At 36.8% G+C, this 24,835-nt stretch overlaps 1 protein-coding gene across 5 annotated transcripts in view; it reads left to right on the top strand.

The window, feature by feature from the left end:
* Positions 1–24,835, top strand: part of LOC129001932 (serine/threonine-protein kinase tousled-like 2) — a 122,927-nt gene that overhangs the window by 45,189 nt on the left and 52,903 nt on the right. For all 5 annotated transcript variants that reach the window (XM_054429366.1, XM_054429369.1, XM_054429367.1 and 2 more), the window contains one exon: positions 18,167–18,255. In XM_054429366.1, coding sequence (XP_054285341.1) covers positions 18,167–18,255 — 89 coding nt within the window. The remainder of the gene's footprint in view (positions 1–18,166; positions 18,256–24,835) is intronic.

Here is a 24,835-nt window from a genome sequence, read left to right on the forward strand (position 1 = left end):
CTGATGTTTAATACGATATAAATACAATTTTGTTCGTGCAGATGATTAATGTTTAATAATGGAAAATATGAAAAGGTTGTTCAATGTAAACATGAAAAAGTAAGTGAGCGAGGATTTTTTTTATTTTTTGGTCAGATGAAAACTTTCAGCGAGAAAAGTATAGATAATAAGATGTTCTTCAATTTTTGTTCCAAACATTTTTTCGTAAGACTTTTAGTTTGTCCAATAATCGACTTAGATGACCACCATGAGGTGAATGAATTAGTTTACGCGCACAGTATTTTAGCAATTGCCGTCTTCCAACAACAATATTAAGGAAATACAGTATTAGTTCACGTTTTAAAATTTCTAAACTATGAAAAATATTTAGTCTTAACTTCTTAAGCTGTATGTACGAAATTTCGAAATTTTTTCTACATAATATTCGTGGTGCACAACGCAAATAAGTCGTAGTGCCTTTTTTTCACTATTTTTCATCTCCTATTTTCGGAAAAAATTTAAACAGTATTAATCCAGGTTAAGGTTTCATCTTGTAGCATTCATTTGTAAATATAAAATTTGATTATAGTTACAATTACTTGTACCCTCATAAATCTTTATTCCGTAACAAATATGAGAGTGTATGTTAGCAAAGTAAATTGTACGCAAAATGTCTGTAGTGCATAATGGATTTAATAAAAAAATACCATATTTAAAATTTTAAAAATACTATCTAGACTTGTATGATCCAAACAAGCGGATATAATCTATAGATAGGTCTAAACATTTGGATTTCGTGACTAAATTATCATAGAAATAGGTTTTTGAGTAAATACATCTATACCTAATACCAGATTGTTTTATTTGAGTTAAATAGAAGGTATTTATCATTTAGGTATTATTGAAGTACCTTAATGAGTTAAGTACTTTAATATAAGAATTGATGTCGTCCAGTGGTCAAAACTCGACCACAATCCAAATAAAATATGAACTTATCTATATTCATCCCACGCTGAAAATCAAACACGTGATGATTGTGTACCAGTCTTCAATTTGTTTTGATTTTCTGTATATTTATCGTTGTTATTGCGTCACCAGAATTTTAACTCATAATCCAAATGTTATTTTTTTTTTTTTTGTTAAATTCGTCGTCGTACTTATTTTTCATCAAATTGTCTGTCACAATTTTATTTGTTCAATTGGTGTATTTTTTGTTTTGTTGCAATAACGTTAATTATATTTACCTGAGAAATGCAAAGTTAAAGACCTTCTGTTGTTCAGATGATTTTTGTTTCCCTTAGCATATGAATAATAATTAAAAGCCTTCAGTAAAATGTTGGTAAGGGGCTCTTGGATATTTTCATAGGCTATTATTAAAATTGCTTGACTTTTATGAAAACATAGGTTAATGTCATTGACGTACCAGATTTATTTGGCTTTAGAGGGCTTTCCTCTGCAAAGATTACAAAGTTAAGTCCATGTTTCCTAATAAAATTTGTAGCACTTCGGCTAACATCCTCGTTCATAGTTTGTAGGAATCTGAATCTTGTAGGTGTTCTTCATTATACAGGCTAATGACGATAGTTAATTCTTTAAAAACATATTATCTCTATTTCTTCTACTAGGGGGCGTTCTATGACTTTTAATGTTTCAATAATTTGCAAATGGGTTCTTTCAATGATTTATTTTTCAAAGATTTAATTTTTGTAGGACGCTTTTCTTTGAAATGCAGTTTAAATATTGACAGCAATTAAATTATACAGCTGATCAAAATTTAAACAATTATGATCTTCATAAGGATAACATGGGAACCTTCAAAGCCACTGGGGTAGAGCCCAAGGGACTTTTTCAAATCCAGTTCAAGGCCAGTTTGCAAATCTACGCGACACGCTCTTTCTAATGATACGTCAATGGATAAAATCGGTTAAGAAATGACGGAGGAGTTCAACCGACAAACTTCGTGTTCACGTATTAATTATATAGATATACGTATCACGTTTCGTTTAGCCTACAGGTACAATAGGAAATGTCGCTCATTACGAAAATCTATATAATTAATACGCTACATGAAACTTTGTCGGTTGAACTCCTCCGCCATTTCTTAACCGATTTTATCCATTGACATCTCATTGGAAAGAACGTGTCGCGTAGATTTGCAAACTGGCCTTACATTTTTGAAAAAGTCCCTTGGGCTCTGCCCCAGTGGCTTTGAAAGTTCCCATGTTATCCTTATGAAGAACATAATTGTTTACATTTTAGTCAGCTGTTTAATTTAATTGCTGTTATTTATTTTTCAATTCAATGAAACCCATCGAGTACATTTATTTACTATTTGAGTTTGTGTAAAAATAACCTCCAAGACGGATTTTGTTAGTATGGTTGTACAGTATCTTAAATTTGTGTATTTATTTATGGTTGTTTTGTGTAGCTATGACGGATCGTGTTAGTACGATTGTAACATTTATCGTTGTTTTGTGTAGCTATCATTTGTTTATTTGTTGTTTTTTTTTCTTTTATATGCCTCCGACGTGACGACAACAACACATATAGACAGGAGGCGTAATCGTGATAACGACCGCAGCTCACAGAACAGTGGCGAGTATTAGGCTTAACTCATCACAGTCAGCACCTGACCCTGGACAATCTCAACTATTAGGTTACAAATGCCCCCTAACACTACCCCAAAACGACTTTTCGTTCTCAATTTGCCCTCTATAAATGACCTGTGTTGCCTGTACAGCGAGGCATTTTGAGAAGGAGAAAACCGGCCCGAATGCTTTAGGTTTATCAATAACGAAGATAAACATAGTCTGAGTTACACACCGGTAATCTTTGAGTTGACTCTTTTAAATTCGTTGTAAATATGACTGTTATTCGTTTTGAAATATCTTCTGTAATATTTGCAATTGCTCGAATTCGAGCAACATGTACACTATTATTTATTAATTCTTTTAATAATGACTCTAGAGAAGAGTTAGAAAATTAAAAGGTGTAGAACAATACAGCTAACAAAAGTGGTCCTGTAACATTTGGTCATAACTTAAACCCATATGACATTATGGATCCTTTCATGTTCTGGAATTGATGGAGAGTTGCGTAGAGGGGCGAGCAGGGGCGTGTGGGACTTTTTTAGTATCCATACTGGCAACCTGCCTGCCGCTTACTTCGAATTGTCAATGTTACCAACATGACGTGGCTTCCGTGCCCCGTCTTCTGAACTGCCCGTTTAAAAAATGTAAATTTAAGTAAGAAAGGCCTATAAATATAAATATAATAAAAAAATATTAATATAAATATAAATTAAAATATAAATATTGCATAGTGTCATTTATGTGAATTAACCAGCTGTACATTATTTCAACAATGGACATGGACTTCCAGAACTTCAACCCTTGCCTCTACACAGATCCTGCCAACTCTTTGCAGTGTTAACATCACTTTATAGGACATTGTGCTTGACTTAAATTAAATTCATCCCAAAGTGTAATCTAAATTTTAAATTGTTTTAAATCAAAAGTATTAGGGACAAGTGCCTTGAAAAGTACCAAATTTTAACCAACCCCTATTTTATTTATTGCATGTGGTACAAAGGTGAAGACAGAGACTCCAAATTGGTAACCATCATCCATCTCGTTTAAATCACTAACTAAGGACAAATCGTCATTGGACATTTTGAATCAGCATAGCCTAATAGGCCCAATTATAACTTAAACTTCCGGGTTTAGGTCTTACCATGAGATCTACGGTAATAGATTATTCCTTATTATGGGAATTTCGTTAAAAGTCTCAATTAGAGGTGACGGTATCCCTGGTTTTATGTAGTAGTACCTGGGAACCAAGCCATGACAGGGTAGTGGTATTAGTTTATTTCCATTGAACCCCTACATTGAGTAATCTTAAGTGTAATCTTTGCTCAATAGTAACAACTGGTGTTTTCCCCTTTGCACTGCATTCGTTAATTTGCTCGTAAAACCTTGGTGGACATAACAACACACTACAACTTAAAATAGTTCTATTAGTCTATGGTCATGGTTACTTGGAAACCAATGAGGCAAATGTTAAAAATTATAGACTTTCAATTCAATTTTGTTGCGTAGTTAGTTTTTTGCTAGCAGTTTTAACTGCAGTAAACACGTTTTTAGGCCAGATATAAATTATTTATCAAATTAGAAGGAAATCGTATTAGCCGTTTTCGATATATAGAGGATTAACAACCATTAGTAATTGAACGGCGCAAAGCGAAGCTCTTATACTACTCTCCTCTTTTTGTTTTACAAATACCTCCTGAACGGCTGAAGCGATCTACACGAAATTTAGCACGATCATAGTAACCAACCATGGTAATGTATAAATCTTAAATGGTACAAATTGGACCACAGGGCTTTTCCCTACGTGAATTTATTTTTTTTTTTTATTTAACATGGGCCTTATGGGTTCATTGGTTGCTATGACTTTATTTGCGAGATAATACTAAAAAGATAAACAAGAGTTGCCACATATGTTAGTCAAAGAATCGTTTAAAAAGTACATTACCGTATAGGACACAGAAAAAGGGAAGAACAATAAGATTAATATCATTGAGCATAATTTACTACAAAATGAAAACAACCAATAATTATGGTCGCCAGAATAAGGCTGAAACACCTTTGACTTTAAATAATCTAAATATCCATTACATTTTAACCAAATATAAGCCTACCATTGAGTTATATTTCCATTTAACTTGCAATTCCAAGTAGGCTTTCCATTTCAGTGAACTAGACTTACAATTAAATAATGCAGACTTAGGCAGAATAGGTACTGCAATAATTAGGACTTCCATTAATATGAACCGAAGATACCACTGAGTTTAGATGCTGCAAGTAGACATTCCATTGACGTGAACCAGACGTAACATTTACTTAATATACTGCGAATCGGCACTCCGTTTATGGGAATCAAATTAACCATTTCTTTGGATCCTGCAAGTAGACAATTTATTTATGTGAACGATATGTACCATTGAGTTTGTATACTTCAAGTAAACAATTCGTTTAAGTGAACCCGACGTATCATTGACTTTGAATCCTGCAAATAGGCATCTTATTTATGTGAACCAAATGGACCATTGACATTGGATACTGCAAGTAAATTTCTCATTTTTGTGAAGCTGGCGTACTATTGATTTAGGATACTGCTACTGCAAATAGACATTTAATTTATGAGAACCAGATGACACATATATACTTTGAGGTAGACAATACATTTAATTGAACCATACTTGTAATTGACTTTGAATAACGAAATTAGACATTGCATTCATTTGAAACAAAATATATACTAATGAGATTGGATACTGCAAGTATACATTTCATTTACGAGAAACATATGTAACATTGACTTTAGAAATTATTTGATTATTATGTCTGCTATCTGCTCAATGTTGCAAGCAGACAACTGCATTGTACACTTAGTGTAAATTACCTGAAATGTAAAGTTAAAACTGTGAAACACAGGAACGTTTCTCATCCAAAGTCCCCGTGCGATCTCTAGTGTTCACTTGGTAATACATGTGTATTACAAAGTATAGGGTGTTTTCAACTCCCCACGTGAGTGTTAACGTTTCGTAAAAAGTACAAGTTCCTGTATAAGGTAATGTTGTTCTTTTTGCGAAAGACTCTAAAAGTAATGAAAGGACATTTTTTATTTACATTTATTTCGATAACAAACAAGTGTTTTTGACATATAAATAAATTTGTTTGCACAAAACTTGTGTGTATTACGATCCCCCCCCCTAAAAACTGTTTTTTTAGTAGTACATTTTAGGGAAAAATAATACCTTTACCATTCACAGACATATTATAATCTTTTAAAAATTATATATTTTCCGGGTAGTACATATGCTAGTTATTCAATATGAAACAGTTCAATGACAAAATACATATGTTTTAATACAACAAATGGTTTATATGCAAAACTTGACCAAATACACACACAAACTGCAGTTGGTAAAAGAAATATATTATTTACATTGTATAACTTAAAATAAATAACTCTTTCATATTGGAAACAGTATACAGTAAAATAAAAACAAGCCCATGGGGCGTAGCCCAAGGGAAATATGAAAATTAAATGATATTATATTGCATTGTCTTCCATTTGTGGGCTATGTTTCAAGTTTCAAGTCTCTAGCTCATCGGGAAGTTAGTATAAAATTGATTGCAAAATTTGTACCGGACAAGAAAGCGAGCTAATAAAAACGTTTTAATAAACTTAAATAACAACAAAAAATGTTATTTACCAATTATTAGTGTTAATACAATTAATTATAACAAATATGTAATAACGGGGTGTCAAAAACACCCCACGCGAGTACATACGTTAGTAAAACCCGCGCGAGTAGTTAAAGGTTAAAGTACCTTTAGCATGGAAGTAAGAAGTATATCAATTAATTAATCTGTAAGTATATAACAAAATTACATAATCGTTTGACAGGCGACGGTAGGTAGGTATATGGATACAATGATGCGACAAAGGCTGCTGACAGTATTACAGCGGAGCGGACAGCGCAGGAACTTGTGGCGCTGACTGTACTACACATTCCACTTGGAGATATGAGACTCGACTCAACTTTTGGAGTTATGACACTCTGCTTTAATTTTTACTTGGACTTATGAAACTTTGGAGTTATGATATCTTGGACTTATGAAACTTTGGAGTAATGATCACTTGCACTTATATTTTTCTTGGAGTAATGAAATTATCCCTTTTCGGGTACTTGTAGTTTTGAAACTTTGGATTAAATATAATTTGGAGTTATGATCTCTTGGACTTATGAAACTTTGGAGTTATGATCACTTGGAGTTATGAAATCTTGGAGTTATGAGATGATCCCTGGAAAGTGAGGGAAACAGGTCCGTGGTGTTAAAAGTGGCGAAGGAAGTAGTAAATGTGAGCGGTCGGGAGTGTTGGAACTGTTTATGACCATTAGATTAAGGCATTTGCAATCCTATGATGCTATGGGAAGGGAGGGAAACAGGTCCGCTACGTAGAAAGTGGTAAAGGAAGTAGTAAATACGAGCTGTCCGGAGTGTGGTAACTGTTTATGACCATTAGATTAAGGTATCTCGGTATCTGCAATCATAAAATGCTATGGGAAGGAAGGTAAACAGGTCTGTGATGTAGGAAGTGGTGAAGGAAGTAGTAAATGCGAGCAGTCCGGAGTGTGGGAACTGTTTATGACGATTATATTTAGATATCTGCATTCCTAAAATTCTATGGGAAGGGAGGAAAACGGGTCCACGACGTAGGAAGTGGTGAAGGAAGTAGTAAAGGCGAGCAGTCCGGAGTGTGAAAACTGGTTATGACGATTAGATTAAGGTATCTGCAATCTTAAAATGCTATTGGAAGGGAGGAAAACAGGTCCACGATGTAGGAAGTGGTGAAGGAAGTAGTCAAGGCAAGCTGTCCGGAGTGTGGGAACTGTTTATGACCATTAGATTAAGGTATTTACAATCCTATGATGCTATGGGAAGGGAGGGAAACAGGTCCGTGACGTCAGAAGTGGTGAAGGAAGTAGTAAAGGCGAGCAGTCCGGAGTGTGGGAACTGGTTATGACGATTAGATTAAGGTATCTGCAATCATAAAATGCTATGGGAAGGGAGGTAAACAGGTCTGTGACGTAGGAAGTGGTGAAGGAAGTAGTAAATGCGAGCAGTCCGGATTGTGGGAACTGTTTATGACGATTAGATTAAGGGATCTGCAATCCTAAAATGCTATGCGAAGGGAGAGAAAAGGTCCGAGACGTATGAAGTGGTGAAGGCAGTCGTCAAGGTGAGCTGTCCGGAGTGTGGGATCTGTTTATGACGATTAGATTAAGGTATCTACAATCTTAAAATTCTATGGGAAGAGAGGGAAACAGGTCCGCGACGTAAGAAGAGGTGAAGGAAGTAGTAAGGTGAGCAGTGTGGAGTGTGGGAACTGGAAACCGTTTGTAGCAGTTAGATTAACGTATCTGCAATGCTGAAATGCTATGAGAAGGGATGGAAGCATCCCCACAACATAGAAAATGGTGAAAGAAGTAGTAAAGGCTAGCAGTGCGGAGTGTGGGGAATGTTTGTGGCAATTAGATTAACGTATCTAAAATACTAAATTGCTATGGAAAGTGGTGAAAACAGGTCCACGATGTAGGAAATGGCTTAGAAAGTAGTAAAGTATGAGCATAGTGTGAAAACTGTCTGTGGTAGTTAGATTGATGTATCTTTAATCCAAAAATGCTATGAGAAGGGAAGGAAACAAGTCTCTGACGTAGGAAATGGTGAAGGAAGTAGTAAGGCTTGCAGTGCAGAGTGTGGGAACTGTCTTTGGCAATTACATTAATGTATCTGCAATCCTAAAATGCTATGGGAAGAGAGGGAAACAGGTCCACGACGTTGAGGGTGGTGAAGGAAGTAGTAAAGGTGAGCGTGTTGAGTGTGGGAATGGATTAATGTATCTGCAATACTAAAAGGCTATGGGAAGAGACTGTAGACTGTAGGTTAAAATAACTACGAAGCACGAATCGATACATATTTCGATTCATGCAATCGTTTACAATATAGAAATTTACAACTGAGTTGACAACAGCTGATTTTTACTCCATAGAGGATACAATCTATTTTTACTTCCTAAAGAGTAAAAATGCTACTTTAGACCCGCAACGCATGCTTTAAAAACAACTGGTATTACTGTAGTATGACCAAAACAATATAATATAAACTCTTGATGGCTCCGCTCAATTTTGTGGATGCCTCTGCAAACGCCACCTAGTTTTACAATCAACAAAACATAATTCACGAGAAATGGTTATACATTTTGTACATACTTAGCACTGGTATTCAAACTTAGCTACGAGATGTGCGACTGAGATGTGAGATCTTGAAATATAACAAACTGGATTTACGATTGTAGGTATCATTTTGGCTTCCATACGATCATACGGCGCTGTAGGTGCCAATCAGTTGAGAGATTAGAAGGGGAGAATTTGTTTTAAAAAGGTTGTAAATTAAAAATGAATGCTATATAAAAATATTATCTATATCTATTTATTTTTATAGAGCCTATCTATCTCTATAAAGTCAGATTAGAAAATGGATAATTTTAGTAACCTGATAATTTTTTAATCTATATTTGATAGGCTTATTGTTATGTTATTGATTTTAGGATTGTTACAGTATTGTTATTAGGCATGTTTGCTGTAACGACTGCTGTGGCAGTTACTAGAATAATCTTAATTATCACGCAGGCAATTTTCTCAGAGGGGACAATCCGGTACACAGGGTGTCTACTAGTCGGGAATTCCGGGAAAATCGGGAAAAAGTCGGGGATTTTGAAAGGTCGGGAAAAGTCGTGAAAAAGTAATGAATTTCGGCCGAAGGTCGGGAATAATCTAACCTTTCAAAATTAGGGATGAACGGGTCCCAAAGATTTTTAAAAACATTCTGAATCTTATATTCCTGATTCATGCATTATTGAGTCAGTATTTATATACATTATTGAATCAGTATCCATATACGTTTTTGAATCAGTATCCATACATTATGGATTCAGTATCCAAATACGTTTTTAGATCAGTATCCATATACATTTTGAATCAGTATCCATACATTATGGAGTCAGTATCCAAATACGTTTTTAGATCAGTATCCATACGTTATTGAATCAGTATCCAAATACATTATTGAATCAGTATACAAATACGTTTTTGAATCAGTGTCCATATACGTTATTGAATCAGTATCCATAAATACGGTTTTGAACCAGTATCCATAATTTTTTGAATCAGTATCTATATACGGTATTGAATCAGTATCCATCCATATATGTTTTTGAATCAATATCCATACATTATGGAGTCAGTATCCAAATACGTTTTTAGATCAGTATCCATACGTTATTGAATCAGTATCCAAATACATTATTGAATCAGTATCCAAATACGTTTTTGAATCAGTATCCATATACGTTATTGAATCAGTATCCATAAATATGTTTTTGAACCAGTATCCATAATTTATTGAATCAGTAGGCCTATCTATATACGGTATTGAATCAGTATCCGTATACGTTTTTGAATCAATATCCATACATTATTGAGTCAGTATCTATATACGTTTTTGAATCAGTATCCATACCTTATTGAATCAGTATCCAAATACGTTATTGAATCAGTATCCAAATACGTTTTTGAATCAGTATCCAAATACGTTTTTAAATCAGTAGGCCTATCCATACGATATTGAATCAGTATCCAAATACGTTATTGAATCAGTATCCAAATACGTTTTTGAATCAGTATCCATATACGTTATTGAATCTTCATCCAAATACGTTTTTGAATCAGTGTCCATACCTTATTGAATCAGTATCCATATTCGTAGTTGACAGTTACATTGATACTGTTACTTTGACTATCAGTATCCATAACTTATTGACACTATTAAATTATTGACATTAATTTATATAAGCTATTTACTGAGACATTGCTTTTAGCCATACATGTAATTACCATCCAAGTACATGGCATACACTGAGCCATTGCTTAGCCATACAAGAAATTATGTATACCTTGTTGGTCTGATTCTATCCTCTTATTTTATCAATGTAAACCAAATGAAAGATTCAGTATAAATCTTGCAAAGGTTTTTGTTTGTTTACACCAAAACATATCTTTATATTTATAAAATCAATAAAATAAAGTAGGTAACATGCTGAACAACATGATGCTGCAAGTAAACATTATGAAATAGGCAAGAAGCTCACTGATATTTCCAGATTTACTGTTTCTTCTAATGCATGATTGAAAACAAATATTTCATTCCATTGACAAGTATGAATAGAAAAATGCCGTGTTGCTTCGAATCAAGTTACATTAAAATTTGTTGCTGCTTCACATACCCCAACATTTGATATGGGATTTTCTCGGCACGTGATTTGTTTCGATCGTCAGCGATTTCGCTGTGTCGCGAGTGACAACATATGTTGACGAAGGTACCCGTGACCGCGAGACGGTAAAAGGTGTAGTAACATGGAGAATGAACCGAGTTTTTGGTCGGGATTTAAATAAAAATGGTAATGAAAAGTCGGGAAAAAGTCGGGAATTCCATTTGAGAAATCTGGTAGACACCCTGGTACAGTATTTTATTCCAGTGACTGGGGAAACAGGCGATACCTTTTTATACATTGTGTTTCATACATTCCATTGATATAAGTTACTCATTAGCTGTTTGCAACCCTAAATAGGTCGATTATTTTGATAAAATCTAGCGTTTCCCTTGGTGTAACCTACAACAGCACCCCTTGCGTTTGGGACGGAAGCAGCATTTGGCACAGGACAAGTGAGGAGTAAATTAATCGTAATGTTAAGTTTTAAAATACACGCTAGTTACTTGTTCCGGCGCATTTGTGGTCTTATTATTAACATTATTTATAAATTTTGTATAGGCTACAAGAGTGACGAGCAAGCGTAGCCTAGCCTAGCCCTGGTCGTCTCTTTACAACTCCTCTTTGTGAACAGACGAGGTTGAAACCCACATTCGCCGAGAATTGTGTGGTAATATCCTACATGTATATGTGAAACACACACTAACACACAGTGCCACCAGGGAAATCAATAGCAGCAGAGCGGCAGTCAAGTGCGACAAGGACGGAGCGATAAGAGAGCCGTGGGTGCGACAGAGAGCGCCGCAAGTTGTGCCAACCTTATCGATTGTTGCTAACAATATGCCGGTGATACTGTCAGCACTGCGGCCGGTCCACGAAACCTTGCTGTGCTGCAAAGAAGCGTATTGTGTTTGTGGAGGCTGCAGGGAATACGATCTCGAGGCGTAGATGTAGGCCTGACTGAGCCCGGGCTACCCTGTGTGATGATTTTCATTTCGTCAACCAAGTTGACATCATGGGGAGAAATCAAGTTTCAAAACTTTTTATCAACGTTAGTATCTGAAATCATCTCCCGATTTTGAAAATATACCAATTGTTGACTGGAGTACTTGTTTAATTATGTATTTTGTTCACCGTGCAAGCCGGAATATATTCACTTATTACCTTGAGAGAGTTTTATGCGGCCCTTCTTGCAATTGAGTTTAAAGTAAACCTCAAGACTGGCCTCATTTTCTCGCCCTACGACTCCTGTGTCAAAAGGTCTAGTTGGACATCGTTAATTGATTGAATAGGGCCATAATGTAAGGTCTCTAAAAATTATATCAACGATTATCAAAAGGCCTCTTAGTCAAAGAAACACGTGATTCCATTGGCAAGGGTTTATCTTTTTTCAAGACAGTTTTTTGTTTAATATTGACCACCATGCCCATCAGTGGACTGTGTGTGGTGATGACATAGGAAGCTGCAGTATGTGCTAGTTAATCGATTCCATAGCCTTCGTGTAACGGTGACCCCGCTGGTACAGTTACTGAACTGTTCAACTCGTTCGTGGCTGGTGCAGACGCTGTTTTGTCACTTGGTAGGCTCTTTTATTTTTGTATCCAATAGTCAATGGTATTATGTAATACTCGTCGTTAACTATATAGTACGTTCGTAATCTTGTAGATTAGCACCTAAACAGAACGTTAATTTGCGCTAAAGCATTCAATAATCATTGCAGTGGAGTGGAATCAAATATAAATACTGTAGCCTAAATATGTTTTTACTGGGCCTATTCAGTAAAACTAAAGGCACCTCCCAAATGTAATCTAATCATGGTTTGTATGATTCTCTAAATAATACTTCGCACTGGCAGCGATTTACAAAATATTCCCAAAGGCAACGTATCGTTTGGTTTATACCTCGAGGAAGACTTAAGCCATTACTTTGATAGACTGTCCTACCGTGATTGTGTATTGTAGGGGCGTTACATGCACTGCACACGCTATATACTGTACTGGGGTCTGGGGTAGTGTGCATAGCAACGTACTGTCTTGGCAACCAACCATGGGAGTTAAACATCGTAAATTGTATTAAAACACTGTTGATGAGCTACAAACCCATAGCTGTCTTCCACAGGACACTACCACACATGCAATTATATGTTTGCCAGTTGTAGAATAAAGATGCTCATAATAGAATTGAATCATTGACAGAGTGCTGATGCCAATACTTACTTCAGTCGAATCATAGATTAAAGAGTAGACCATATCATTGTTCGAATTCGAATACGCTTAATCGTTTACGAAGCCGCACTAAGGCAACCTGTTGCAAACTAGTTCATATTTTATGTTAAGTCCAACGATCAAAGTTTGACAAATTATGGAAGAAGATTTTTTACAGCAACCCATTTTCAAATAAATACTATTGACTACAGCAGCTAGTCCATTTTAAGATAGACTGTCTAAATCAGGGCCCAAACGTTTTTGCTCGAATTCTCCTGTGCAAACCAATCCACTTGTGCCGGTCAAATTAGAGGCGGAGGGATCATACATTATTATGCATGCATACAATATTATTATTAGTTACATCATTATTGATTGATTATTATGTTTTCGGAATGAGGAACTTATACTAACGTCGTCGATGACATGGTGGATTGTGCAGTTTAAGATAACATGAACGTCTTTATAACATGACACGTCTTGAATCTTGTTTAGTATAGCAATTACCTATAAGCTCAGGTAATTTGATTACCTCAGGTAATCAATTACCTATAATCATTGGTTAAGCACAAATTTTACACTTGATCCTTTTTACAAGTATCGAGAGATAAGGTTTTCTTAACCATCTTTCTCGACAATTCAACCGTACAGTATTATTAATATCACGCTCAAAACGTAAACACACAACTACTCCAACATAATCACATGATAATATCACATGAAACACATAGGACAATATAATATCTTGAATGCCTACATTATACTTCTACATATGTTTAATGAGAACCACTGTTTTGCAGTACAATTTAATAGTTTACCCAACGATAATTTTCATTAAGATAAACAAAAGTGGTACCGAAGATTTCCTTCTTATGGGATAACTATGGCTTCCTCTCCAAATATAAAAGTTGAGAAACTACCGGAAGATTCAGTTACAGTTACAAAATAAATCCCTAGCAAATCAAATACCGTTATATTGTAGTTGAACAATATTCTGTCAATACGTCTATTCTACCAAAAGTGTACGCATATCCCTAACTTAATGTTAGTAAGCTATACATACAGTTAATAATAATATTTCCGTGATAATTTCTCGTAAAAAGCGTTAAGCAACGCAATAGCTTATAATGTTAACAACATCACAATCGATTGAGTGTTGATATTGGCGCACGTTTATGAAGCCGCTATTAAATGTTCCACTATTAAACTCGCGTAACTAATATGATAAATAAATCATTCACGCTATGATTACATTCGTTATATTGCCTCTGCTAAACACTGTAGTCGTCATGTGTTTATAACGCTGTCAATTATATGTGTTACTGCCATCACATTTTATTGAGATAGTTTTAAAGGTATAATGTTTGTGTCGCGAATGACTACTCAGTCTGTATAACATTTATGTAACAAGTATAGATCCATTTTTAATTTAGATACTGTAAAGTGAAAGTGATTTAAATTGTAAAATAAAAGATAGAAAATGTCTAGTACATGTTTATTGAAGGTAGCAGTGGACTGTAACAATTATAAGTTTGTTTTGAAAAATGTATAAACAAACAAAACATATGATTTGAATCACACGATAAATATAGTCTTTTTGAGAAATAATTGTATATATATATATATAAATTATGTGTTTTACACAGATACATTTAAACAGTTTTATTGAGTTAAGCTTTTGTACAATTCATATTTTAATATAATTTATAAACTTGTAGGTAAAATTGATATTGGAAAAAGGAAAGAAGCAAATCTGTATAGTACGTACTTTCAGAATCCCAAGATAATTTCAGATAATTATGAAATAAGAACGTTTTATAAAATTATCACAGTTTCTGTATCAGATGATTTTTATCATTCGTTAAATTATGTTTGCTATTACTGTACAAACATATCCTTAGTAATACGCGCTGTTCGGAATCTTCTTTTTTAGTCCAATTAATATTTCTTATACGTGAGATCTGCAAGTGTATTTCACAGAATGAGGATAATAAATGTTAAATGTAACATTGTAGAAGATTATAGGGGAATCACAGTTTTATAACAGTCAGAATATGTATACGGCGCTTACAGAGCGAAACTCCCATATAAAGAACACGAGCTATGCAGTTATTTATGAGGCTTAAATAAATGATATGAGGTTCATCAGAGGAACTAATGGTTACTATTATGTATTTAGTGAGTCCTATAATACTTAAGGCTTATTGATAACCTATCATCTCAGTTGGATAGACGACTGTAGCTTTCTCATTGGTGCCTTATTTTCGTCGTACTGCTCCTACACTCGTCTATGTATTTAGTCTAATAAGTTAGATCGATGCCTACACTGAACGATAAGCTCATTCTGGTCCTAGGACAAAATAATCAGCCAATAATATTGAAATCAGCTGTTTCATTATTTTGTTGTGTAACTAAACATGGCAGTGTGTTCACAATCAATTAAATGTACAATCATTAGAATAAGTTAATAGAACAAGCAGATGTAATTAAAGTAGTAATCGATTGTTGACATTGATTGTGAATCATTGTTGTTTTACTTAAGTTAATCGTTGAGTTCGAGTTTCGAGTCCGACACACACGATTAGTGTCATCGAAAGTTAAGCTATTTTAGAAATATTCTGAAATACACACAATTTTTTAATAATATTTTCTGAGGTACTGTATAAATATGTAACGTTTATACAGAATATTACTGCACTTAATGAGATTGAGTAGTATTAGACTAACCCATTAAATAGATATTTAAATTAACTTGGTTATTAGAATCTTTGTTCCAACTCCCCGACTTATAAGTTAGATAACATTGATGAGACGGAAGCCACACTGGCAACACACATTTTAAAGGCAGACAAGATGAAAATTAAATTTATGTGAAGTATTAAACATTGATAATTGTAAAAAAATGAGTTTATTTCGAGGCCCAAAAGTTTTCACCAGGGGTTAAACTTTGCTTTTGAGAAAAATGCCACTTTACTTTGAGAAAGAAATTTGAAAAGTGGTGAAGGAAGCTTTTTTTTTATTAAAGGAAGAGTTTATACGAGTTAATCTTAAATCCACGTCAAAAAGAGCCACTTGAGATCCTGTAGTGATTAATCATACTTATCGTTCAGCTAAATTTTACACTTGATTCTTTTTCAAAATCTCGATAGGAATTGTTGTTGAACATTAGCAAACCCCGGGCTACCTGGATTTTTACCTACAGTTACTTGGGTTGACGTAGCTCAGGAATTAAACCTTTGACTGATCAATGGCTTAAGTCTAGGACAAAAACAGTTTTGTACCCTAAAAAATTACAATTAATACAAAGAGTTCAGAAGTTTATTTAATTACTGAATTTTGGTCCTGTGTTAAGCCACTGCACTCAATTAAAGGTACGAATTGTCCATTGTTGTTCTATAGTTATTTAGTACAGTAATCTCCAATGAAACTAGGCAGATCAAAAAACCCGTGTAGATGTTGAAAAAAGTATTGATACAAAACATCCTCGTCGATTTACCGGTTACTCGCTCTAACAAAACGGCTACTCGCTTTAATGATATGTTGGACGATTATTGTCATTACCCATGTTACACATTACACCTGTCCTGTCGCTCGATCTACTGATACTGTAGTTTAATGTTTCACTCCGTTACATGTTAACCGTTTACATGGGGGGGATAATTTGTTGCGGTGTTTTGAAGATTTTGAAGAAGTTCTATTAAAGACTTGACGAATTATAAAGAAAACACCACAGATATCCCCTTTTTAAATACTGTTTGAATTTTCCATTCGTGAGTAGACTTTTTAAACTGGAAATCCAGAAAACTGTTAATGCCAACTTCTATTGGGGTGTGTCTCCTTCATGCATATACAAGTGAACTGCAGACGTAGAACTTGAAATACGATTTTTTTTAGTAGGACTGATCGTGCTAATCAGGGAATATCGAATTAGAAGCAAGGATGGTTTTATGTGAAGGAACAAAGATGTAATGGATCAATATTGATACTGATCTGGATTATCCAGGGAATGCTGCATTACTACACAGTATGTAGCTGGAGCTGGAAGTGCGGCTGTGGCTGTGTGTATAGCGCCGAGGCCGGGACAGGGGCGGCGCGGCGGCGGCGGCGGTCAAAAGACGGTGTGACCCACATAGTGACGTCACGCATTGATCGCGTCACGCCCCAGGCTGAGCACCCCTTCAAAACAAATTGTAAAAACTTTATTTCGTCAGGGAGCTTTTGGCGTTCGGCTAAAAACTCACTGTAAATGTCTGCCATGCCTGCATAGGCCAAATACGGCGACAATTACCTTACTAACTTATCTTCTATTCTACGGGTATTAAATGCTGAAATTGTATACAGTAGGCCTACTGTACTATTGCAGTGTAATATCATCTTGCTAAACCAATTTATAACATATATTTTATTGTATTTTTGTAAAGTTGGAGGCATGATTATTTAATATGAATTTAACGATTTCTGCCTAACGCTATTCCCTTTTACTAGAACCTTTGACTCTAGAACTTATGATAATTAGTTAGAAATGTAAGGAAAGTGTTATGCATTAAACCTCTTTGAGGATAAAATAAGACGAGAGAAAGTCATAAGCAGTGATGCATAAAATTATTAATTATGCATTTTAATGTAATGAACAATTTTGCAATATTAAAATTCCGGATTGATTTATTGGATATGTCAACTAACCTTAACTCTTTACCTTTTAAATCTGAGAACATAAATGTATCAAGAACATGAACGTTGGCACCATATTTACTGTCCGCAAGTTTTTTCATGACTCTTACCATGTGCGGTCAGTTTAAATTTACGCAAGTGCTTATAGTAATTGTTATTACGATTATTTATACGTTTATCTACTTTAACTGAAAAAGAGCCCCCCATTTTCAAAGTAATGGAGTTGATCGATCTATCACAAATACCAAAATTTTGGTTTAGTTGTAGGATAGCTTTAGAGTACACAATTTCTCTGCATGTGTTTCCTTGTAATAATGCTCACTTACACTGTACAATGATCAGTTCGCTGGGTCCACGGTTAGTTGTACTGCAGTATGAAGCCTTGGTCATGTGTTGCTCTCTGTTTGTGGCAGGCGCTGGCGTGAAGATGGAACACCACTTCCAAGCTGCCCTGGACCCCCGTAAGCAGGAACTGCTGGAAGCGCGTTTCCTCGGCGCACGGGTGAGTTTCCATTCAAATGTCGACTATCCAATAAGATTTTACAACTAAATTGTAACATTGTGAATTTCAATGGATTTTCATTCTGCATGAACATGCACTATGCATACTTATTGCGTCGCAGAGCTTAAAGGGCTGAGTGTTGTTAGGGAATGTTGTGTGGCACTCATTACGTCAAATCCAACTACTCGTTTCGTTGCTTGTTGTCATTCAATATGGAAGGACCGTATGACGATGTGTGGAAATTTACGGTGAATTCCATCAGTTGTACAAGAGTTGGTAAGCCATTCTCACAGGTCTGTCAGGATTCTGATTACAGATTTGACACTATTTTCTTTACTTCACCACATCCCTTGTCGTCCACAAAACAGAAGCAGAACACTTGCACGATATCAGCGGTTATTGTTTAGTGTAATATCAAGCAGAATATGCGATTGGCGACTGCAAACTACAAAGGAGATTTTGCTGGTTTGCTTCTTGATTTTACATAGCTTATTGTAGTAAGCGAGTAGCGAATGTGATCCTAGCAACGAGAGATAATACAGACGAGCTTTGGGTCTGCTTACGTCGGAGTTGCGCTGTTACCCTGTTGGATCCCGTCCCGACCATCGATGAGAGCAACAATAATAGCTTTGTATTATTTCTCATCTATGTTATATCAATGCTCTGAACATGGATGTTAACAATTTAATATAACAAGCAGACATGGATAGACGATAGAAGCAGAGCGCTACTCCCGACTGGATGCTGTTCGCAGCTCCGACATGAACGCACGGTGGAGCACTGGAGCAGAGCAGGTCGCTTTAGCATTGCTCACTACTCGTCCAGAGAAGCTATACACACTACACACACTTGTTGACGCTCAGTAGTCAGTATGACTCGTGACGGCCAGCGCGTTGAGATGGCGAGTCTAGATGAAGTATTATTGCTCGATAGTTGTGCTACCAAGTGGTTTTTTCTAACTCAAGTAAGTATCTGGTTTATCGTTTGAGTCACTGTGGAAGGTATAAAGGTTCCCAATTTAGATTAGAGGACTGTTGATTAGTATAGTCTTAAATAACGTTAAGCGGTGTGGAGTAATCTAGTTAGTTATACCGATTTAGGGCAGATGGAAAATCATCTTACATTACTATATATTCGTTTCCCCCTCCGATAAATAGACACTGGATGCTGTCTTTAATTACCAAATGCTTTTGAAGAAGTCAGAAGATTACGTTTAGTTTTACTTATGAACCGATCAAAAAGACGAAAATCCACCGAAATGTGTAGTTTTCGAGTAGAGTATCGAATCGAAATACGAAAGACGTTGACTTTTGAGAAGATGGCCGTATTGAATATGAACTTCTGCAAGAGGTTACATTTCTGCTACAGTTGCATGCGCTAGTTGTTGGTAGTGGTAGTGCAGTCACTGCGATATCACTTGTTTGTCCTCGTCAGCGATAAGTGGTTTCCTGTTGCCCCCACATAAAATACACGATAGACTACATTAGTTCTACGTGGTTCTACATAGAAAGAGTATTCTACTTAACTTAAAAATCATGAATCTTGTATCATGCGGGTTGTGCTTCTTTACCAACATTTCTTGTCTGGCACCGCTAAATGAGGTTATGAAAGCGGTCGCCGCCGCCACGCCGCGCCGTGCAGCGGTGAAAACCGATTGGGAAGTGGATGCAAATACAAAATGGCGAATGGTCCAGTGGAAACACGGTCGGCCACGTTTACGTTGTTCCAATCCCACCATTACATAGAAGACTGCAGAGTTTGTAGTCCGTGTGACCTGCTTTGACATTAACTCGCTCTTCTGTGTTGCTCCTTTAAATTTAAATAGACATTTTTTCTAGATTATAGTTACCAACGTGTTGAGGGACTTTATTGAGTCGTCGTGGATTTGAGTCTCAGATAATATATGTTTAAGCTCACTCTCTAGAAGTTCAATCGTAACATAGTAGTCGTAAAACGCATGTTCTATTTGATTCGACACCATCAAGGTTTAACACAGAAATCGAGTATTGCATCTAAGGTCTTGTGATGATAAGACAGCGAATGAGAAAAAATGATTACAGTATCACATTTGTCATTGTGTTCATTTACAGGATTGATCGATTGTCAATTAACAATCATTGAGATGGAGACGCCACCTAGCTGCGTATTTACTGTATGCTGATTCAACCCTATATAAAGCACGTATGTTAACGTGAAAAAATCGAGTTACTTGTAAATGTGTGTGGTTCGCGTACTCGTGCTGTTTTTAATGATTCTCCTGCGCAAGATGATTATCTAAGATGGCTGTTGGTGTATAAGTTGAGTTAGGCGTGCGAACCTTGGTCCGCGACAGTGAAGGGTGGGAGGAGAGGCCTGTTATAGGTGAGCTGTGGTCGTGAGAGTGTGAGTGACCGTAGTCCGTAGTCCGTTAGTGGCCTCCACCTGCTTCAGGAACACTACCAAGCACAGACTATAGAATACTGTATGCTACCAAGTATACAGTCTGACAGTGGTCTCACGGTCTCTTGGTGAATTTGTCACCAGAGTATTCGATGTTCAAAATGAACTTGTGGCTGAGTGACTAGGTTTATTGTGAACTGCTATGGTATGCACAAATTTGATCTCTATAACGTCAGGTCCTAATTAGTGGCAAAATCTCCTCTAGGCCCGATTATGTTGTAGCAACACCTATTAAGGTAACAGTTTGGTTGCCTCCTGCTAACGCAAACACCGTCACGGGTGGACAGACGGTGTATACAGTTGTCAGACTCGCGGTTGCGGCGTGTGTCGTGTGCTCGGCCAAGATGGCGACGACGTGGTGGCTGTGGTTGTGGGCAGCGGACAGATACGCGGCGATTTATCAGTGTGTGGGGGAGAGGGGGTGGTCACCGCAAGGTCAGCTGGGGGCAAGAACCTGGTCACCGCGTCCTGCGACCACGACATCTCAGTTCAAACTCACTTCTCACATCCAGTCTGGCTGCTGGATAGCTCTACTTATTGCAGCAGGTGTACTGTAGACACTCCTTAGGGTTTGTCGTCTTTATACTACACTTAAAACGTGTTTCTAATGTCTGCGATTTGACTAGATTATTTTAAATCTAGGGTTGTGCCTCTCAATGTCCTCCTTTGAACTTACAGAATCCCTGGAAACCTTTCACCAGATGATCCTTCGCCTTCTGTGATTTCAGTGGGTTTACACAACTGCATTTCACTTTGAACCTCACACAGCCTCTGCGATTCGACCATTTGCTCTGATTTTTAAAGATCGCAACTCTTAGTTTTCTATTAACGTTGGAGGCACATTGGGCATTCCTCTAATTTGCCCGCAATGTTTTATCGACCCCTGTGATGTACAAGATAGATTTCACATCTTCTGAATATGACTTCGAATTTCATTCATAGTCTGTGACTCGAGAACGTTCTTTGAATTTGAGGATAGAATGCATTCCAGCGTCACTTTAACTAAAGAGCCTTCGAGCTTTTCCAGGACGTTGGATTGGTTTTGTCACCCCATTCTGATCAACAATTCCATGTATTATTGCGTTCTAATTGACATGAAGGTGAATTATGAAAATAGAACGTTGGTTTTCAATGTGTATCTATGAATCGAAGATCCAAATTTAAGAGATACAAGGATCTTGCTAGCTAGCATTCATGTCTTTGACATTGATAAGGCTGGCTCAGTATCCCATGTTCTTTCAAATTTATATCTCTTAGTTCTCCGTTATGTGTTATTGGCCATTCCTATCCGGTAAACAAGTTTGGTCTGCGTCTTGTCAGTCTTGGACTTTGGCAGAATTTGCCACCTTCCACTTGAACTTTACATACAGTACATAGACTAAAGAAATAGGTACTATTTAATCTATATGATTAGTCCTACTCTCTAATACATCTATGCTTATATATAGTACTTCTTGAACAACATCTTTGTACAGTAGGTCTAAGTAGCTGAGCAACCTTTTGTCATCTCTGAAAACAGCAGGGCCTAGTTTAACGTTTTATGAGCCTAATTTGCTTGGCCGCCCAAATCTGTAATCCTTTCTGCATGCCACCTCCAATAAGTATGAAGTATATCGGCAAACCACATGTTATTTTTTGCATCCATCTATCTTCTTGTAATTACTTTTTCAGTTTGAGCTTGGGGATCACCCAAACGAAAGTCCACATTCAGCCTTGTAGCATTTGCCTCTGTTTATTGAAGGATCGCACATCTGTTGTGTTGCGTTGAGCTGCTATGAGCGACGGGTGTATCGTGTAAGTGGCAACACCGATTACCTCGGCATTATCCTATATATAGAGCGGAGTGAGCGGAGAAGTGGCAACGTCGCACGTCGCTAGCCGCGAGCCACGCACTCCAACGACCTTTCCGGACATACATTGTGCCCACTGCCATCGCATTCTCTCGCGTCCACTGGACAGTTGGCAAAGGCATCATACTCTACTGAACCATTCTTTTGCTGGTAAGGTAGCCTACTGTGTAATGATTTGGTAGATTACTCGATCCGGATATATTTCTTCCGAGGGGAAGGATCCCCTCTGGATTCTGGAACTAGCACTCCGCCACGGCCCCGGGCCGTAGTACTGCGAAATTTCCGATCCTCTTGAATTTTGTCACACTTAAAGCACATTTATAGAAGTGCCGTATAGTATTCTGTTATAATGGATTCATCGTACATCATCTGAGAAGTCCAACAGAAGTTACTCATAAATTCATTTTAGTATAGCAATAATTGCCTAACAAAGCACCATCGTGATTAATACTCATGCATATCTATATAACAGTATAAATACAAACATCTGGCTAAAGAGTGTTTGTCTAAGTAGGTAGTGTCGATGAGGTGAGGGTATAGCAGTAGCAGATCCAAGATGGCGATTGCGTGTGTAGTGGTGTAGCCGTTGTCTGTTTGTGTGAGAAAGCAGCAAAGCGGCCCCGAGCACCGTGATGTGATCGATGCCACAACGGCAACACCGCCAGACTCGGACAAACTGCATTTATACACGATCGAGTTAGAAAATCTGTTGAGTATTGTATATTAAAGAAAATCTGTTGAGTATTGTATATTAAAGGTCCTTAAATAAATGTACTCATTTCGGTTTTCAAATTTTGCATTGGGACAGAGATCATCCTATGGAAATGTAACACTTTGATGACATTATTTATTTATTGTGATCGTTAATCTCACAGAGGGGCTGCTTAAGTAAAGCAGACTCGGTGCTTTACTGCATACAATTATAAACTGTAGAATTATAATGCTGAATTGTAGGTTCACAACAATTCAGCATTCATTTCAAAAGTGGAACGGTGGAACTAAGTGCCTATAATATAGGCCTACTAAATACACTTTGGAACTATGAATTGGAACTTACAGTATGATTTCGTTTTATGGACCAATGGACTGTACTACATCTTGATTCTTGATCAACTGTAGTAAGATAAGAAAGAGGTGTTTTTGACCGCCATAGATTTACACTTCAACACGAATAGCTATTTTTTTTTTGTTCTAGAGAACTTTTAAGTAATTGGCCATAATCTTTAGATATATAATTGTTAATACCAAAGCCACAGATTCTCTATGGTAACATATTCAGTTGGTAAGAGAATAGTTTCTCGTGTAGGCCAACATCAAGATGATTTACGTTGTCAATTGTTTCGTACTACAGTAATAAGAAGTTGTAAGAAAGAATGGTCACTAAAATGTGGCATACCATCAATGATAAAGTACGGGTTTTCACTCTACATAGTGCACCTCAGGTGAGTTTTGATTGCAACATCGGAGTAGTGAATGCCGCGGGAACAGTTGGAGTTTGGAGGGAGACAGCGGGGTTGTTTTGTCCCTGTGTGGGTAGTGTTGTGGCAACACTGGTTGTTTCTCAACTCTACCTCCTGCCCGGCCCTCGTGATCAAATAGGGTCAAATTACCGAGACGAGGAGAGAGACACTGAGACACCAACCACTCAAAACTACACTACACTCTAACTCTCTGCTAGTGGCTACTGCTAGTCGCTCTCTTTAGCTCAGCGCGAGCAGGGACTGGACTCTGCATATAGTGAGAAATTGAGATAAATTCTCCTATGGTGGTATAGCTTTACCCTCGTGTGACGTTTACCAAACGATGATTCTGATTTCCGCCATTAGCTGGCCACAAGTCCTTCTCCAATTCCAGTACAGTAATTCGTCAAATTTGAGGAGTAGTCATTAAAGGGGGTGTAAATTCTTCTTACATTTCTACGCGTAGAAGGATAGTCATTATATTCCTTGGCGTTAATCCCTTTCAACACCATTGCTGTGATACTCCAACCACCAGGTATTCCAAAGCCCATTAGTCCTCTGGTAAAGCTAATATAAATTTTGATGCAATGATAGTTGGATTTACTGTTTTTTTTTTTAAATTCGATGATACGCAGCAATAGAAGCAATATTCGTGCTCCTTTTCGAGCACACGTTCACGATGTACGATTATTTCTGCAGCACACTGCACAGAACGATTGTTTTGTTATGCAGCAGATGCAGCACACTGCCCAGAACGGTTGTTTTGTCATACAGTAGTAGCAGTTATGGCACTGTAGTTATTTACAGCCCAGGCTCAGCCTCTGAAGCTGC

This window comes from Macrosteles quadrilineatus, unplaced genomic scaffold (assembly GCF_028750875.1).
Source record: "Macrosteles quadrilineatus isolate MER2022 unplaced genomic scaffold, UCM_ALF_1.0 Scaffold_9__3_contigs__length_116548681, whole genome shotgun sequence".
NCBI classification, from domain to species: Eukaryota; Metazoa; Arthropoda; class Insecta; order Hemiptera; family Cicadellidae; genus Macrosteles; species Macrosteles quadrilineatus.